Here is a 20,845-nt window from a genome sequence, read left to right on the forward strand (position 1 = left end):
GGGGGGGGGTATAGGTGACGGAAACACTTTGGGACAGGGAGGAGAAGAACCGAGTTCTCCCGGGGGTAAAAAGAGGATACCAAGGAAACGTCCTGACAATGGATTCGGTACAAGACAACACACAACTAACCCTGTTGTGAGGCCGAGGAGGCGGCTTGTGATCTCCACGTACTCGTATTAGTTTCACTTTCTAAAGGTGAAGAAAACAGCTCTATGATGCTGCTTTTCATGTAATTTAGGGCGGAAGACTGAATCGTATGTAACACCGTGTAGCTATATAGTTTCTCACCTGATAACAAATAATGTTTGCGGCAGGTACCTTCACGCTATACTACAGGTGTATTAACGTTTGTTATCCTGATTAATCACATGGAGTTTTAAGGTGGTTTTATTAAATCAGATACATGTGAGTATATAAAGCGTAATCTCACATATACATACCGGATATAGTAGAATGATTTAACACCTGTAACATGGGAGAAAGGACGAACATTGCGCATACAGCATAAACTTTCCATATCAGACCAGGATACACGATGTCTAGCACTGTTTGTTTCCTTTACGTACCTTGTAAATTAACACCCGTGGAAAATGAAACCAAGGTCAGATTTCAACACACGTACAATATGGATAGTGGTCACCAGAGCTCGTGATCACACATTTGATAATGACAGTGGTCACCATGCAGAGCTCCAAAACACACATTTGATAATGACAGTGGTCACCAAAGTTCGTGAATGCACGTTAAATAATGACAGTGGTCACCAGAGCTCGTAAACACACGTTAAATAATGACAGTGGTCACCAGAGCTCGTGAACACACGTTAAATAATGACAGTGGTCACACATGAGTTCGAGAATACACGTTGTTTAATATTGAAAGTGGTCACCAGAGCTCGTGAACACACGTTGAATAATGACAGTGATCACCAGAGCTCGTAAACACACGTTAAATAATGACAGTGGTCACACAAGAGTTCGAGAATACACGTTGTTTAATATTGACAGTGGTCACACAAGAGTTCGAGAATACACGTTTAATAATGACAGTGGTCACCAGAGCTCGTAAACACACGTTAAATAATGTCTGTTTGCAAATGTCTGTTATTCTAGTAAATATTGTCATTATGTCGTTGTTCAAGAAAAGCATGCCATCACAAAGGTAAACATCATCAAATAATATTATGACTCCAAGTATTTGACAAAAATGCCGTCATGTCATTTAAAAAAACAACAACAGATTTTGGTTATTTGCAAATTATAAACTATTTCTGTCTCTTTATCTTGATAATATAGTAATTCCTGGATAAAACGGGGATAATTCAATTAAATTGATACCTGGTGCCAAGTTTCTAGTTACTTTGCCAAATAGGGTAAGGTGGTCTCATTTCGACCACCTTTGGACCCCATGTCATTTATACTACACGAGTTACCGTTCTTGAACGTCATGTGGGTTGTATAACTAACGGTCCACCAAACTCATTGCTCCACAAAATATACGAATTTTAGTCATTAAGGCAAGTCATTGTTAGGGGGTATTTCGACCATCATATGGGGAACTGTATTGTGGTAATTTCGACCACACCAGGGTATTTTCGACCACCATTTTTTTTAATAAAATCTTTTTAGTAACCTATGAAAACAGAGATTACCTGTTATACATTTAAAAAACTCAATCTGTTATATAGCGACTTTGGGCTTAGATTCTGCCAAATATGCAAGTATTTCGATAAAAAGTAACTTGCTTAATCGATTTGAAGGAGATTTGTATGCGTATTTACTTTTCTTCGTTAAAACGCTTCAAAATCAGCTCAACCTGTGTATTCCTGACGCGATATTGCGTTTATAATTTTGTATCTTTGTCACACAGATGACATTTAAATGGTACTTTTACTTCGAGTGAAGTTGGCATACATTCTAAATGCATCCACTCTTTACACAAATTACAGATTGCCCAGTCCAGTTTATTATTATAGCCTGTACAGTACTCCTCCAATCAAAGAAGCAAGTTTTTCTTTCTTAAACGGCGATTCTTGGTCATTTTCCCCTCCTCCTCCTTTGACTTTTTATCCAGATTTCGCTTTTGCTGTCTCATTTCCTTTGCCTGAAGTTTTTCTTCTTTCAGTTGTTTTACCAGCTGTTTTCCTTTTATAATTTCTTGCTTGTAAGTAATCGATGGCTTGTGACAGTCTTTTTTTTGCGTTAACTTTTTTCACAGATGTGAGCATTTTAAACATGTTTTCAATGTTGTTGTACAAAGTGTCCGACAGATTTCGATTTTCCTTTTCGCCTTTTTCCTGGACAGCAACATTGTCATTTATAAGTGCCTGTAACAGGGGTACTATACCCTCATCAGGACATCTGCCTCCAGGGATACAGGGAATGCATTGTTTGACTCATTGGTGACGAATTTTTGGGTGGTTATAGACATCGTTGATGTTGCAACTTCCGGTGATGCTGTTGTGACCAGGGTTACACAGAGACAATACAATACAATAAACTTTGTTTAACGTCGGATATTTTAAAACATTTAACATTAGCTATTAAAAGCTATTATTCCGACAAACATAAGTAAAATCATCAATTCAAGAAATTACATATATAAAACATTAATTATGAAACATTAACAGAAAGTGTTAAGACATAAGTCTCCATGCAAAGTTATAAGCTAAATAAACATACATGCTTACATATAGCAGGACAGTAATTTTACAATAAAATACATATTAGCATAAAACATTGAAGCAAAGCACATACACATAAAAACAGACATTATGAACTACAATTTCCCACTGTCAGCACTATATATAAAACACATTTACAACATGTAAAACAGACGGAACATAGTAATAAAATAAATTAAATAAATAAAATAATAATAAGAGCAAACATTCGCACAAATCCGAAGAAGCAGCATAAAACACACACATAATTAAACATGAAGCAAAGCGGACTAGCCACATGTACATGTACTACACACTGCGGCAGACATTACAAGAGCAAATGGGGCCATCCCAGGTCTGGATCAGTCTCCTAAATTCATTGTACCTGTCTACTTTTCTGAGTTGATTGGGGAGACTGTTCCACACCCGGGCGGCCTCGTAGGAGAAAGATTTGAGTCCATACCTTGTAATGTTGACCCAAGGTAATACAGCTGTTTTCTCTTGTCTGCCATTATAATTAGTTACCTTTATCTCAGAGACGTATATTAATGGCTTTATATGTCTCTGGGTTACAGGAGTTTCCGATGGGGCATGATGATCGTGATCCGATTCAGAGATCGATGTCGTGTCATACAATGATGACGGCAGAAAATCTGTTTCAAGGACCACCAACTTTGAATCCTTTTGTAATATTGGCGCTCCGCGTCATTCCTGCCGACCATGCTCCATTAAACAGGCGAGGCAATGATGCTTTATCTACAACATGATTTGGGCTCGCAGCCAGAAATTCTGAACTGGACCGAATATATTCACTTCCTTCTATTATTAATAGGCATATATATACTAAAATACGGCTAATATGTCAGTTGGAATTCAAGTTACACTGAATATAAATTAAGTTATCGAAATTACCCTACAGTGGTCGAAATAACACCAAAGTTACCCTAGCCTGGTTAAAAAAGATAAGGTATTATCCTTATTTTTTATATGATTATTACAATATTTACAGTCAGAATTTCGAGTAAAAAAAACCAAACAACCTGTGCGGCCTGGTCAGAGCAGAGACATATATATAATAGACTATGCTACTGGCTTTATATATATATATATATGTCTCTGGCCTTGTTCAGCCTCCCTGGTGACATCGTGTTTTATTGAAACAGACTATCAAAACTACTTTCACCAGTGTTATGCCTAATTTGGACACTTGACAACACATTCTGCCAAACCAAACCCATAACAGGGACATTCTGCATGACTTGCCATTGCTGGCGGTTTTTATTCAATCATGATCTGCTGCTTAGAGTGACGTCCCTTGATTCCGTCTTCCTTGCCGAAGGTACGTTTCGCTACATTGCACCATGCGGTAACAACCGAAATGTGAAAACCGTTAGAACTTGAGTCTGCTGCTCCCTAAGGGTTTTCTTATCAAAGGTAAATAAGTTGTTCACTTGGACGTTATCTATGTACTGCCATTTTTGCCACTGTATTTGCTTAGTTTATTTTTCTTTTCGTTTTCATAGTCGCAGCCAATGGATGGTGGAGAAGACTGAAACTGAAAGTTCACATTCATAATTTCTCGTTTGTTATGACAAGCTTTGTGACTTTCCGCTCACATTTGCTATTGCGAAAGAAATGGAACATTTCATATGTAGCGGACCAAAGATTTAAAGGAAGAGGATTATTATTATCGGTAAGCATCCAGTGTGTCCCCCAAGACTCGGTCCTCGGGCCGAGTCTTTTTCTTATACTACATCAATGATATCACTGCGAGTATAACCTCTTCTATCAGACTCTTTGCAGATGATACCATCATGTATCTGACAGTAACATCTCAGATAGACGCGCACACCCTGCAAAGAGATCTTGATAAACTGGCGCTTTGGGAAACTAAATGGAGGATGGCTTTCCATCCTGAGAAATGCCAGGTCCTCCCTGTCACAATAGACACCCCATCTGTCACCCTACATACTACATGGTCACGAGTTGGAGCATGTGACAGAGGCTAAATATCTTGGGGTCACCATTACTTCTGATCTAAAGTGGAGTACTCATATTGATAACATCACAAAAAAGGCCAATTCCATTCTGGGCTTCCTGAGGCGCAATCTCAAAATTTCATACTCTAACATCAAACAAAAGGCCTTTAAGTCCCTGGTCCGCCCTCAGGTTGAATACGCTAGCCCAGTATGGGACCCTTACTTAAAAAAAGATGTAGACAAGCTAGAGATGGTACAGCGCAGGGCTGCCCGTTTCGTTGCCAACCGCTACATTGGGAATCTCGCTGCCTGCAGGTTGGAAACTGGAAAAAATAAAATATGCATTTGATGTTAAATACATGCAGGTATTTATAATATTGGTATAATAATATCTTGGTACACTCAAATTTGTACGACTGCAACAAATTTTAAAGCAATCTCGCGATCGATACCGGGGAAGCATTATCATGCAGATTTTGGTAAATTTAAATAATTATGATCAGCCGTTGAGAGTAATGTGCTCAGAATTTAAGCTACTAAATAACGAGTTTGCGTTTATAACCACAGTTCGTGAAAATCGTTCACGTATGTCTGCTGATGTAATAAAGAGCACCTGAACCTGCCGAAAGAATTTAGGTATACAGTAGAGTACAGTTTACAATAAGAATGATCGATCAGGCTCAATTTTTTTTTAGGAAGCCACTCAAATCATTTTCTCCACGAAGTATTGTTATAGAAGACATTCCTACTCATTTTTTTTTAACGTTTAACGCAGTCCGGATTATGGTTTTGCATCTGAAGTGAAAGTACTACGATCGGGATTCCATGCACTGTTGTAATACTGTAGTAAACAGTACTCACCTTTCAAATTTGCCTTGTCTACGAAAGAGAGACCGCCATTGTGAAAACATTTCGAATTGTGTACAGACTTGACCCATACCTGAATGCTAAACCTCCGAGACACACGAATGGAGCATTTCCGGAAATAGGGAGATAGTAATACGAGCGCGGAGGCAGGTGATTCCGGGTCATGTGGACGAAATGCGGGAGATTTGTATGACCCGCACGCGTCATGAGTTGGTTGTGGGTGATAGGTTAATTTTGTGGGTGTGACCCGCAAGATGCGGGTCATTTAGCAGGTATGCACACCTATATATGTCATGATCTTCACTATGCTGAAGTAGGTCATCAGATGGTAGAAGTAGAAGTAGAAGTGTGCCCACATCATCAATGGACCAAGAGAAGTTCATCACTATAATTGTACTAACAATCATTTGTGTTTGCCAAGGTAAATAGATTACTCATGATTGACTAAAAATGTAAATATTGTGTGTTGAGCGTCCTTGAGGTATAACTTATCACATCATCGAAATCTGATTGCATGGAAAGGATGTAACAATGTGTCGTGAATTCGGTGTCTGTTTGTAACACATCGTCACAACAAGTAGTTGTAACTGCTCTTAGCTCCTGAAATCAAGTAACAAGGTGGAGGAAAATCACTCGCGTGTGTTTGGTTCGATGTCAAGAAATAAAGAGACCGCGCCGAGATGTCACATCCAGGTTGGCGGCGCAGTTATCGGTCTAAGGGAGATAACTCTACCCAAAATTCACCACAAATGCCATGGATGCTCAGGGGTATTATATTGGCATGACCCCGATGGAGGTGCCATTTCAATATCTTATCCTTCGAGCGTAAGGAGCAAGACTAGGATAGGACCTTAATCCTTAGTCTGCCACAGGATAAATCTGGGCCAATCTGACTTTCATGGTGGCTGCCACAGAGCTGATCAGCTGTTACTTATGTGAATGCCGTTCATACCTGCATTTGTTTACCTGTTTACCTGTCGTCGGTCGTTGTTAAGCATATCTGCTTTGTGACCCCTTTATCCGGATCGAGTACTTTATTCAGTGCCAGACTGCACAATTTCTATGCTATATTCCGTTACTCAATGTATGGTAAGAAATATTTACACATTATAAGTGATACAATCACATTTTCTTGGCCTACTAGCATGAAACATTACTAGAGGTAAAACATTTAAAATTGTTCTTCTACCGTGGGGATTAAGGGATATCTGTTATTACCGTGATGTCAAAGTGTTGCTTCTTTCCATGTGCTATATCTGTTATATCCTAGGTGATGACAGAGGAATCATGATCAGATAAACAATGCTGAAAGTTTCAAAAAACATTCATGTTATAAATATGTAACAGGAGAGGAAAAATGCACGGCAAGACCGGGGTTCGAACCCGGGACCCTCCGAACTCTAGATGGAGGCTCTACCAATTGAGCTATCTGGTCACCGACGATAGACCCAGTCCAGTTCCACTACAAATATATATATATATCAATATCTCAGACGCACATTTCATGTCACAGTAAAAAGCTGGGAACCTGATCTTGAAGCTTATATTCACGTACCACGTACATGCTATAAATTTGAATTTGGGTTTCAATTATGTACATGAACAGTCAGTGAGTCACTACAAACCATTGTATAAGTGAATTCAGGTATCTACAGTCATGCATATATACATGCCATATTTAGTGATTAGAATTCCTTACGGCGTGGGACATCATTCCCACACAAGATAGGGCTGTTGACTTCACTTTTTGTTTTGTTTACTTCCTGGCCTGACGCTTGCTTTTTAGAAATTTGTCATTGATATCCTTCTTGATGTAATTTCCTCCGATCCAAACAGTATTTATTACAGAAACGTCTGTGCTGCCCCTCATTTTATGTGTTAGTTCTGTCCATTAAATTAGATTTTTTGTTTTTGTTTCAAAAGCCGAACAAGGGCCGTAATGTCTTTGACACTTCGTGGTATGTTTTCAACACTTTCCGTTTGATGAAACTTTGCCAAAGTGCTAGCCTTTGGTGTCCTAGGTATACCAAATATTCGCCCCAATTTTACTTTTCAAGATCATTTCCTTTCCCTCAAAGCTGAATTCATTGTTCTTCCGACCAATTTTTTCAAACAGTGTTTACATATGCAATTCACAGACCAAGACGTCAGTATGATGTCACAAATACATCATATGATGCTATAGTCTATTTCAGAGAAAGGGTTTATGATGCTATAGTCTATTTCTATATAAAGCGCACCAAAAACCCCGAATGCAAGATGAAAATAGGATGAGGTGACACTATCAAAACTAGGAAACACTGATGGCCTGTTATTACTGTACATCAATGGTTTGATCTTTCCAACAGGCTGTCAATATTTAATACATAGATGGTGTATGTATGCATGTTACCTACCACTATATTGTACTATCAGTATATTATTCGTTACACAGTTTGTTAGTGACCTATTGGGTCTAAAAGATTGCCTCGCCCGATACAAGTTTCTTTTAGACCCAATATTTTTCCGTATTAGGTCACTAACAAACTGTGTAACAAATTTATCCCGTCGAAGGCCCTTTGGATAAAAAAACTGTTTGTTTACATTTTTGTTAACATTTCATCAGCTGTCGTATGCACAAACCGCTTGGTCGCCATCTTGTTACAAGTTGACTCTTATGGGCAAAGAACGATAACTCTTTCGTACTCACCTAATGTGAGATTCTACTGACCTAATATGAAAATATACTGGATATCATGTGACGTCGTTTTAACCAATAGGACTACAGGATTTTTGCCTGAGGCAGGATAAATATATATATATATGCTACTGTTTTATTGTAATTATTTATATAAAAACCAGTACTGTAGGAGTCTTTTAGGACTGTTTGGAATGTAATCTTTGAAGGGAAATTTTTGTACTGATCACATTTATACAATTATTCTTTTATTAATTGTTTCAGTCACTTCTCAACAAAAATCATAACCACATACAATCAAAGAGGTTGTTGAGCGCCAAGCACTGTGTGTCAAAAACTTCTCAACCGTTGGTTTGTAAATGTGACTGTTCAAGGAGGCACTCCACTATAGCTGCTGTCATGTCTAAACGGACAAGTTCTGCAAAAGGGATAAATTCTTCAAAAAAAGGTTTGTCAGGAAACAGATCTGCGGACAATAAGAATTCAGATCCTATCGGTGATGGTCCAACTCATCAAGGTCAGAGAAGTGGAAATAAGTCCATGAAAGGCAAGAGTCATCAGGCATCTGGAGCTGCAATATCACAAGAAAAGGGAACGTCTCAAAGCAAGACACCCCGACGTAAACATGCCAGTGGAAAACCCAAAAGTGGAAAGGATACGGCCTGTACCAATGCACCTGCCTTCCAGGTAATCCAAAATTTTGTTATATGAAATTTAAGTGGTAAATATAAGGTAAACTATACACTGACAGAGGACTGAGTGATACATTTATTTTCTGTAACTGTACAAGTTATCTCCCCTTCTAAAAACTCTTTTAAAAATGAAGGAATTGATCTTGCATCTATAGAGGGAATTGATCATGCATGTATATATTATGTTATGTCAATTTGAATGTGTTTTCAGTTGCGACCAGTACATTTTTAATGCTGACTCACTTACAAGGGATTTATTTCCCTTACCAGTAACAAGGTTATCAAACATCTGTTGCTTAATGCATAGATTGACAAAGGATCACTGAATCTAGATTTTTATTTGTACACACAGCATATCAACTTTTGAAGGAAACATAAATAAAATAAAATAGAATATTTATCCTTATTACTTCTCTAATTTTTGGGAGGGATTAAACTAAAACTCACTTATCATCTGTTTTGGTTTTAATAAGTCCTGCAAGGGAAACATTTAAGAATGGGGAAATGTTCCTAATTAAGTTTACCAAGTCAAAAAGAAGATGTACAAAATAATATTTGCGACAGTGTTCAAATCGGAACATAGAACTAGTTCATGTACTAAACATTATCTTGTATTACACAGAACATAGAACTAGTTCATGTACTAAACATTATCTTGTATTACACCGATCATAGAACTAGTTCATGTACTAAACATTATCTTGTATTACACAGATCATATAACTAGTTCATGTACTAAACATTATCTTGTATTACACGGAACATAGAACTAGTTCATGTACTTAACATTATCTTGTATTACACCGATCATAGAACTAGTTCTTGTACTAAACATTATCTTGTATTACACAGAACATAGAACTAGTTCACGTACTAAACATTATCTTGTATTTCATTATGATAGCAGCAACAATTGACCATGGAAGAAATAGAAGCTGGGCTGAAGTCTGGACGCTTTATACAGGTAATTATAAACTATACACCAGAAAACCACAAAACAGGTTATCTCCTTAATGGCAGGTAAACTTTGATTACACAGGTAAACTATGATTATACTGATAAACTAAATGATTATACAGGTAAACTATGATTATACAGGTTAACTATGATAATACAGGTTAATTATGATTATACAGGTTAACTATGATTATACAGGTTAACTATGATTATACAGGTAAACTATGATTCTACAGGTAAACTAAGATTATACAGGTAAACTATGATTATACAAGTAAAAATGATTATACAGGTTAACTATGATAATACAGGTTAACTATGATAATACAGGTTAACTATGATTATACAGGTTAACTATGATTATACAGGTAAACTATGATTATACAAGTAAAAATGATTATACAGGTAAACTATGAATATACAGGTAAACTATGAATATACAGATAAACTATGATACAGTCATTGGACCTTTAAGCAGTGAAATCACCTTGGTCCCTGAAATTTCAAATAGACATTTGTTTTCATACCAAGGAGTAGGGGTGTCGCAATACACCAAGAATGTATCACAATATATTGCAATACAGAATGAATATATTGCGATACGTATTGCAATATATTGTCATAGGAAAGATGTGCTCGATTTTATGATAAGTTCTTGTCAGAATGTTATCAAGCCTAATCATATATAATATGGGTCACATAGATTTAAGATTTTTGTCAAACCAACCATCGATTACAAAACTTGAACTATTAAAAGCCTGTTTTATGCTTATTGGCATATCTGTTAGAATTTGTAGTAATTTGCAAAGTTAAATTATCAAGCAGAATGAGATATACACCTAAAAATAAGCTTTTAATAAAATATTGCGATACAGTAATATTTCATCTCTGTATTGTGGTACAATACGATATACCCGTGTATGGCGATATATACCTGTTTTCTGATATATTGTGACAGCCCTACCAAGGAGTGGAAGATGTTTCCAAGTGTCGGATGAAAGTCCTGGTTTACATACCCTGTCATAACTTGATTACCGGTATATAAATAGCTATGACAGCAGTTATAAAAATATTTTGGATATATCAAGCTTAAGGATCAAACAGCTTTGAGCGATATTGTTGATACATTTGAGTTCTTTATTTACAGGGTGAATTAAGAGTCAATGCGAGGGATTACAAACACTCTTACTTGTCTCATCCGGTAAGTCATAAAGTGTGTCTATTAACAAACATCACCTACATTTTTGCCCCATTAACTTCATGTTTCATACACAAGATTTATTATGTAAGCTAGTGGTGATTCAAATGCTTTGATGATCGGAGGTCTTGAGTATGGGAAGCACTGAATTACGTAACTTTGCATAACGATGACATGTACCTGTGCTGGATTTTAGCTTAAACGAACGTTACTGGTGTTCCTACATCCTTGATTAAACAATGTGTCTCACACGTTGGGTTTCAAAGTGTAGGACGACATCACAGACTGACAGGGTGCTAGGTGTTTTAGTTACATGTAGGACGACGTCACAGACTGATATGGTGCTAGGTGTTTTAGTTACATGTAGGACGACGTCACAGACTGTTATGGTGCTAGGTGTTTTAGTTACATGTAGGACGTCATCACAGACTGATATGGTGCTAGGTGTTTTAGTAACGTGTAGGACGACGTCACAGACTGACAGGGTGCTAGGTGTTTTAGTAACGTGTAGGACGACATCACAGACTGATATGGTGCTAGGTGTTTTAGTAACGTGTAGGATGACATCACAGACTGATGTGCTTTACTTGGTATATCAGTTACAAGTAGCTGGAGAGACCATTACATGAGTTAAGTGTTGACTGTTTTATGGGATTAAGATTTCACTTTATTACACAGTCCCACTTAAGTCACACCATATCACTGTCTATTTTCTGTTTACACAGGATGGGGGTTCAGATGTGTTGATCGAAGGTTTGGAACTGAGAAAACCTGCACTGTCTGGAGACTTGGTCGCAGTTGAAATCATCAAAGGCTTTGAGCAGGTACAACTTCTATATTTCAGTGGTAACCGGGGGTTTAACCGAGACTGATCGGGATGTTTTGGTTTCATACAGTGACAGCACTATGATACCAATCACAGAACTGTAAAAGTGGAAAGTCTCATGTGTAGAAATAGTCCATTGGGCTTCTTAAAACTCCATGTTGTGATGAAAGTTTTCATGTTGATGATGGTTGTTAAATCTCTCCATTGAAGTTGTCCATATTATTTTGCTACCTGTAGTTAAAATCAGTAGATAGCAGTTGTGTCGTTTGTCCTAGTACTAAATTTGACACGGGTAAAAACATGTAGATTCTTTAAGTATTGAAATGGAAAGTGATTTCTGTTGTAAAACAGGGATGTCACCTACACCGACATCTCCTGGAGCAATGATCAGGTAGGGGAAAAAATTAAAAAAAAAATCGTTTATTTTGTGTCTTTTTTACAAATACTACATATTATAAAACATATCGAGTGAGTCTCCATATGGAAAATAACAATTGGATTTGGCTGATATATATTCATAAAAATGAATAACTTTTAAGAAAGTTATAGGGATTTCTACCTGTCTGTGACCAACGTTTTATCAATGATTCCCCTGCTACAAGGCATGCGCATAGCACACCATTTCATTGTAAACAAAATGACTAGCCATGGGAGGTGTTGGTGTACCGCGTCAGCTACGAAGCAAAAAGTTGTCAAATGGTCAAAAGATAGCGCAAGGATTCCGTTACAGAATCATTATTGCAGATGGGAAGTAATCAAAGGGATTAGGACCATGTACTCTGTCCATTGGGACCATGTACTCTGTCCATCGGGACCTGTACTCTGTCCATTGGGACCATGTACTCTGTCCATTGGGACCTGTACTCTGTCCATTGGGACCATGTACTCTGTCCATCGGGACCATGTACTCTGTCCATCGGGACCTTTACTCTGTCCATCGGGACCATGTACCCTGTCCATCGGGACCATGTACCCCGTCCATCGGGACCATGTACCCTGGCCATCGGGACCATGTACCCTGTCCAGCGGGACCATGTACCCTGTCCATCGGGACCATGTACTCTGTCCATCGGGACCATGTACTCCGTCCATCGGGACCATGTACTGTGTCCATCCTTCTCTCATATACCTTGTTACCTACAGTTTTGTATGGATTATTGTATGTGAAGGTGAAATGTCAGGTGGGGCAGTCAGATCTCATTCCCTACTGTCTACAGTGTTATGACTGTTTACTGTGCCTGACTTGGGTCATGAAATGCTATCTTTAAATATAAAAAAAATATAAATATATGTAAAAACATTCAAAGACTTGTTAAAATGACAGTGTAACCACTTGAAGTCGGTGTCTTTTCACCTTTGATATGCTTCTTATTTTAAAAAGGAAACAGAAAAACCAGACAGCATAAAACAGCTGGAATCTGTGTGTCAAGCCCTGGATATAAATACAGACAAATATGTGGTGGCCAGCTCATTGGCAGGAGAGGGCAGTGATTCAGAAACACCAGATGTGATTATTGAAGAGGATCAGACTACCATGATAACCCCAGGGACACCCAAAGGCAGTGACGTGTCTGTGAAAGATACATCTGCTACAAGTAGCTCTCCCCAAAAGAAAGTTCACCGTATGGGAAAGGTAAACATTGCTTTCTGCACAGGTATATAGAGTGTCACAGATAAATAGAATGTCACAGGTAAATAGAATGCCACAGGTAAATAGAATGACACAGGTAAATAGAATGTCACAGGTAAATAGAATGTCACAGATAAATAGAATGCCACAGGTAAATAGAATGCCACAGGTAAATAGAATGTCACAGGTAAATAGAATGCCACAGATAAATAGAATGTCACAGGTATATAGAGTGCCACAGATATATAGAATGTCACAGGGATATAGAGTGCCACAGATATATAGAATGTCACAGGTATATAGAGTGCCACAGATATATAGAATGTCACAGGTAAATAGAATGTCAGGTGAATAGATTGTCACAGGTAAATAGAATGTCACAGGTAAATAGAATGACACAGGTAAATAGAATGTCACAGGTAAATAGAATGACAAAGGTAAATAGAATGTCACAGAATGTCACAGGTAAATAGAATGACACGGGTAAATAGAATGACACAGGTAAATAAAATGTCACAGGTAAATAGAATGACACAGGTAAGTAGAATGTCACAGAATGTCACAGGTAAATAGAATGTCACAGAATGTCACAGGTAAGTAGAATGTCGCAGGTAAATAGAATGACACGGGTAAATAGAATGTCACAGGTAAATATAATGTCACAGGTAAATAGAATGACACAGATAAATAGAACGACACAGGTAATAAATAGAATGACAAGGGTAAATAGAATGTCACAGGTAAATAGAATGTCACAGGTAATGTCACAGGTAAATAGAATGTCACAGGTAAATAGAATGTCACAGGTTAATAGAATGTCACAGGTAAGTAGTAACTCACAGATATGTAAATACTTGAAGGTCATATGTCAACAAAGAAGTTCTTTTTCCATTTTTTTTTTTTTTTTTTTTTGAATTTTAAGGTAAGGAAACCTTAAAAATTCTGTTTGGTCAACATTATCTCAACCAAAAAGTAGCATATAATCAATGTTTATGTGACATTTTAGCACTTAAATGATACCTGGTCATGTGATAGGATAGCACTTAAATGCTACTTGGTCATTTGACAGGATAGCACTTAAATGCTACCTGGTCATGTGACAGGATAGCACTGAAATGATACCTAGTCATGTGACAGGATAGCACTTAAATGCTACTTGGTCATGTGACAGGATAGCACTTAAATGCTACTTGGTCATGTGAAAGGATAGCACTTAAATGCTACCTGGTCATGTGACAGGATAACACTTAAATGATACCTGGTCATGTGACAGGATAGCACTTAAATGATATCTGGACATGTGACAGGGTAGCACTGAATTGATACCTGATCATGTGACAGGATAGCACTGAAATGATACCTTGTCATGTGACAGGATAGCACTGAAATGATACCTGATCATGTGACAGGATAGCACTGAAGTGATACCTGGTCATGTGACAGGATAGCACTGAATTGATACCTGAACATGTGACAGGATAGCACTGAATTGAGTAGTGTAGGTAAGTCACTATAACAAATCTCATTTTTACAGGTAGTGACAGTGCTTAAGAGGAAACATAATCGTATCTGTTCGGGTCACATAAAAAAAAACAAGACGGGTGACCGTGTGTTGTTTAGTCCAAATGACAGCAGAGTGCCAAGGATACTGGTATCAAGAGAAAGTTGTCCTCAAGGTAAACATTTCACTAGGTTCTATACCTATTGTACTGTAAAAGTAGCAATTCTCTCGTTTGGAAGTGTTTGTGTTGTGACTATTTAAACTGATCGCAGTGTGGAGAGTTTTGTGTTGACCAGTCGGTCACGAAATATTGCAACAGGTTTAATAGTACATTGTTTGTGTGTAAAGTAAAGCTTTAATACGAGTTGAACCAAAGTTGGCTTGACTCTTATAGTTGGTAGGAATTTAAAGTAAAGCTTTAAGCAATTTCTCCTCTGAAACCAAGTGACGGATATCACCATAAACTGACTGGAAACATCCTAAGGTGTTGATGATTCAAAATTGTACAAATAAAGGGGCTGGCCTCAATGTTGATCAAGCTGAAAAGGGGTAATTTGGCCATGATGCCTAAGTGACTTCTCTAAGTTGAACTACGTGATGGGATTCAAAATTTACAAAAATATAGGGCCTGACCCCTGGGGGAGGGGGAAGAGGTGGTGTGAGCATGGTCAAAGAGGGTAATTTTGCTCTAATGATGTAAGGAACTTCTCCTCTACATTAACAATAATATCTAGCCTTGTCTTATGGGAATTCATACTCGTTTGGGATTCAGTGCTCGTTTTTGTGATACTACATCACAACGTTAGTACATTTTAATAACATTGTAACACATCACACTGGTAAAAAAACATTTTTGTGATTTAATGAATTCATTATAAGTAAAATGCAATATCTAATTGAAATTGTTAAGTACCTATGATCAATACCAGGGTGTATTCTTCCACTAGCACAATGCGTATATTTTATATCAGGTCTTATTGTGATTTTTTTTTTAGTATTTATTTATAATAGCTCGCCTGGCCTGATAATCCATCTTGGATTTTGACTTTAATAGAAGTTTGTTCACACTATATCTCCAGAAATACTGGATGGATTTTTCTGAAATTTCATATGTATACATGTACATCTTTACCTCATATCAAGTACTTGAAACACATCCAGGTGAGCGATACAGGCCCTCTGGGCCTCTTGTATTGGTTTAACTATTTGAAGTTTCAAAATCTGCTGTTGTAGATTATTACTCAAAATAAGTAATTCTGCAACTCGGTTGCAATATTGCTTTGTTAAAACTCATATACTTTCCTTTAAAACAGATTTTCTTAAAAGGCCAGATGACTACAAGAATGTGTTGTATGCTGCCAGAATCCTTGACTGGCCTCCGGGCTCAATGTTTGCTGAAGGGTGAGTGAGTGGCCTCCGGGCTCAATGTTCGCTGAAGGGTGAGTGAGTGGCCTCCGGGCTCAATGTTTGCTGAAGGGTGAGTGAGTGACCTCCGGGCTCAATGTTTACTGAAGGGGGAGTGAGTGGCCTCCGGGCTCAATGTTTACTGAAGGGGGAGTGAGTGGCCTCCGGGCTCAATGTTTACTGAAGGGTGAGTGAGTGGCCTCCGGGCTCAATGTTTGCTGAAGGGAGAGTGAGTGGCCTCCAGGCTCAATGTTTGCTGAAGGGTGAGTGAGTGGCCTCCGGGCTCAATGTTTACTGAAGGGTGAGTGAGTGACCTCCGGGCTCAATGTTTACTGAAGGGTGAGTGAGTGCAAAGCACAGTGGAGTCAATCTGATGGAGGTTTAATAACCAAAAATCCACTCTCAAAATTCACCTTGTTTTAATCTGATATCTGTAGCTTAGGTACCTTGATGATACTTCTCCGTGTAGCTTAGGTACTGTAATGATACTTGTCCGTGTAGCTTAGGTACTGCAATGATACTTGTCCGTGTAGCTTAGGTACTGTCATGATACTTGTCCGTGTAGCTTAGGTACTGTCATGATACTTGTCCGTGTAGCTTAGGGACTGTAATGATACTTCTCCGTGTAGCTTAGGTACTGTAATGATACTTGGCCGTGTAGCTTAGGTACTGTAATGATACTTGGCCGTGTAGCTTAGGTACTGTAATGATACTTCTTCGTGTAGCTTAGGTACTGTAATGATACTTCTCCGTGTAGCTTAGGTACTGTAATGATAGTTGTCCGTGTAGCTTAGGTACTGTAATGATACTTGTCTGTGTAGCTTAGGTACTGTAATGATACTTCTCCGTGTAGCTTAGGTACTGTAATGATACTTCTCCGTGTAGCTTAGGTGCTGTGATGATACTTAGACTAACATAGTTGTGTGCAATGTTAATAGTTCAAAATTTATAACCTTGTCTTTCAGAGTGTTGATCCGTGAAATTGGACAAGATGGGCAAATGGACACAATGATAGAAGCCACCCTCCTAGAAAATAATGTTGACACCTCAGACTTTTCTCCTAATGTAAGACAACACCTTTAAGATTTCTGTTGTAGACGGATGATGGATGTATTGTCAGTCAGGTTGTATAACAATAAAAACTTGAGGTACAACCTAGTTTAGTAGGTCGTCTCAAAGTGGTTCACAAATTATTATCTGTTGTTTTAGGGCCTTTGCAACTAGCCAATATCTTTCTCAACTCCCAGGGGAGCATACAGCCGGTGCTGCCATTTCAACACTCACAGCTAACATTCAACAATTCTAGCACTGCCCAACCACGTACTCATTTACAGCTGAGTAGACTGGAACAAGCGGTGTCACACTGGAACACAGTGCCGTGACTCAAACCCGCAACCCTTTGGTAAAACAAAATGGACACAAGACTGTTTTTTATCATATCCTGTATTAGACAAGTTATTGGTCCATCTGTAAGTGCAATGTGGGGTATATTGGTTCATTTGTTAGTGTAGTAGGGGGTATATTGGTCCATCTGTAAGTGGAGTATGGGGGTATATTGGTCCATCTGTAAGTGGAGTAGGGGGTATATTAGTCCATCTGTAAGTGCAATGTGGGGTATATTGGTTCATTTGTTAGTGTAGTAGGGGGTATATTGGTCCATCTGTAAGTGGAGTAGGGGGGTATATTGGTCCATCTGTAAGTGGAGTAGGGGGTATATTGGTCCATCTGCAAGTGGAGTATGGGATATATTGGTACATCTGTAAGTGGAGTATGGGGTGTATTGGTCCATCTGTAAGTGGAGTATGGGGTATATTGGTCCATCTGTAAATGGAGTATGGGGTATATTGGTACATCTGTAAGTGGAGTAGGGGATATATTGGTCCATCTGTAAATGGAGTATAGGGTATATTGGTCCATCTGTAAGTGGAGTATGGGGGTATATTGGTCCATCTGTAAGTGGAGTATAGGGTATATTGGGTCCATCTGTAAGTGGAGTAGGGGAGTAAATTGGTCCATCTGTAAGTGGAGTAGGGGGTATATTGGTCCATCTGTAAGTGGAGTATGGGGGTATATTAGTCCATCTGTAAGTGGAGTATGGGGGTATATTGGTCCATCTGTAAGTGGAGTATGGGGTATATTGGTCCATCTGTAAGTGGAGTATGGGGTATATTGGTCCATCTGTAAGTGGAGTATGGGGTATATTAGTCCATCTGTAAGTGGAGTATGGGGTGTATTGGTACATCTGTAGGTGGAGTATGGGGTATATTGGTCCATCTGTAAGTGGAGTATGGGGGTATATTGGTCCATCTGTAAGTGGAGTATGGGATACATTAGTACATCTGTAAGTGGGGTATGGGGGTATATTGGTCCATCTATAAGTGGAGTATGGGGTATATTGGTCCATCTGTAAGTGGAGTAGGGTGTATATTAGTAGATCTGTAAGTGGAGTATGGGTTATATTGGTACATCGGAGTATAAGGTATATTGGTACATCTGTAAGTGAAGTATGGGGGTATATTGGTCCATCTGTAAGTGGAGTATGGGGGTATATTGGTCCATCTGTAAGTGGAGTATAAGGTATATTGGTACATCTGTAAGTAGAGTATGGGGGTATATTGGTCCATCTGTAAGTCGAGTATAGGGTATATTGGTACATCTGTAAGTGGAGTATTGGGGTATATTGGTCCATTTGTAAGTGGATTATGGGGGTATATTGGTCCATCTGTAAGTGGAGAATGGGGGTATATTGGTCCATCTGTAAGTTGAGTATGGGGGTATATTGGTAGATCTGTAAGTGGAGTATGGTGGTATATTAGTACATCTGTTAGTGGGGTATGGGGTATATTGGTCCATCTGTAAGTGGAGTATAGTGTATATTGGGTCCATCTGTAAGTGGAGTAGGGGGCATATTGGTCCATCTGTAAGTAGTATGGGGTATATTGGTCCATCTGTGGGATATTGGTCCATCTGTAAGTGGACTATGGGGTATATTAGTACATCTATAAGTGGAGTATGGGGGGATATTGGTACATCTGTAAGTGAAGTATGGGGGGTATTGGTACATCTGTAAGTGGAGTAGGGGGGGTATTGGTACATCTGTAAGTGGAGTCTGGGGTATATTGGTACATCTGTAAGTGAAGTATGGGGAGTATTGGTACATCTGTAAGTGGAGTCTGGGGTATATTGGTACATCTGTAAGTGGAGTAGGGGGCATATTAGTACATCTGTAAGTGGAGTAGGGGTTATATTAGTACATCTGTAAGTGGGGTATAGGGGTATATTGGTACATCTGTAAGTGAAGTATGGGGGATATTGGGACATCTGTAAGTGAAGTATGGGGTGGATTGGTACATCTGTAAGTGGAGTATGGGGATATATTAGTACCTCTGTAAGTGGAGTATGGGGTATATTGGTACATCTGTAAGTGAAGTATGGGGAGTATTGGTACATCTGTAAGTGGAGTATTGGGTGTATTGGTACATCTGTAAGTGGATTATGGGGGTATATTGGTCCATCTGTAAGGGGAGTATGGGGTATATTGGTCCATCTGGAAGTGGAGTATGGGGTATATTAGTACATCTATAAGTGGAGTATGGGGGTATATTGGTCTATCTGGTATATTAGTACATCTGTTAGTGGGGTACGGGGTATATTGGTCCATCTGTAAGTTGAGTATGGGGGTATATTGGTAGATCTGTAAGTGGAGTATTGTGGTATATTAGTACATCTGTTAGTGGGGTATGGGGTATATTGGTCCATCTGTGGGATATTGGTCCATCTGTAAGTGGAGTATTGGGTATATTAGTACATCTATAAGTGGAGTATGGGGGTATATTGGCCCATCTGTAAGAGGGGCATGGGGTATATTGGTCCATCTGTAAGTGCAGTAGGGGGTATATTAGTACATCTGTAAGTGGAGTATGGGGCTATATTGGTACATCTGTAAGTGGAGTAGGGGGCATATTGGTCCATCTGTAAGTGGAGTAGTGGGTATATTAGTACATCTGTAAGTGGGGTAGGGGGGATATTGGTCCATCTGTAAGTGGACTATGGGGTATATTAGTACATCTATAGGTGGAGTATGGGGGAATATTGGTACATCTGTAAGTGGAGTATAGGGATATATTAGTACATCTGTAAGTGGAGTATGGGGGGTATATTGGTCCATCTGTAAGGGGAGGATGGGGGGTATATTGGTCCATCTGTAAGAGGGATATATTAGTACATCTGTAAGTGGAGTAGGGAGTATATTAGTACATCTGTAAGTGGGGTATGGGGGTATATTGGTACATCTGTAAGTGGAGTATAGGGATATATTAGTACATCTGTAAGTGGAGTAGGGGGTGTATTGGTACATCTGTAAGTGGAGTATGGGGGTATATTAGTACATCTGTAAGTGGAGTAGGGGGTATATTGGTCCATCTGTAAGTGGAGTAGGGGGTATATTAGTA

The 20,845-nt window shown here is 38.7% G+C and overlaps 1 protein-coding gene across 3 annotated transcripts in view; it reads left to right on the forward strand.

Moving 5' to 3' along the window:
• The first annotated feature begins 3,997 nt into the window (after positions 1 to 3,997).
• The window catches only part of LOC110441880 (DIS3-like exonuclease 2), a 43,640-nt gene continuing 26,792 nt past the window's right edge, over positions 3,998 to 20,845 (forward strand). For 2 of the 3 annotated variants that reach the window (XM_021485160.1, XM_021485161.1), the window contains exons 1-10: positions 3,998 to 4,097; positions 4,187 to 4,356; positions 8,451 to 8,873; positions 9,783 to 9,842; positions 10,983 to 11,036; positions 11,759 to 11,857; positions 13,241 to 13,492; positions 15,024 to 15,165; positions 16,304 to 16,391; positions 17,360 to 17,459. In XM_021485160.1, coding sequence (XP_021340835.1) covers positions 4,252 to 4,356; positions 8,451 to 8,873; positions 9,783 to 9,842; positions 10,983 to 11,036; positions 11,759 to 11,857; positions 13,241 to 13,492; positions 15,024 to 15,165; positions 16,304 to 16,391; positions 17,360 to 17,459 — 1,323 coding nt within the window. In that variant the 5' untranslated portion in view covers positions 3,998 to 4,097; positions 4,187 to 4,251. The remainder of the gene's footprint in view (positions 4,098 to 4,186; positions 4,357 to 8,450; positions 8,874 to 9,782; positions 9,843 to 10,982; positions 11,037 to 11,758; positions 11,858 to 13,240; positions 13,493 to 15,023; positions 15,166 to 16,303; positions 16,392 to 17,359; positions 17,460 to 20,845) is intronic. The other variant, XM_021485162.1, reaches the window with a different exon arrangement.

The sequence above is a fragment of the Mizuhopecten yessoensis genome, unplaced genomic scaffold, assembly GCF_002113885.1.
Source record: "Mizuhopecten yessoensis strain PY_sf001 unplaced genomic scaffold, ASM211388v2 scaffold716157, whole genome shotgun sequence".
NCBI lineage: Eukaryota > Metazoa > Mollusca > Bivalvia > Pectinida > Pectinidae > Mizuhopecten > Mizuhopecten yessoensis.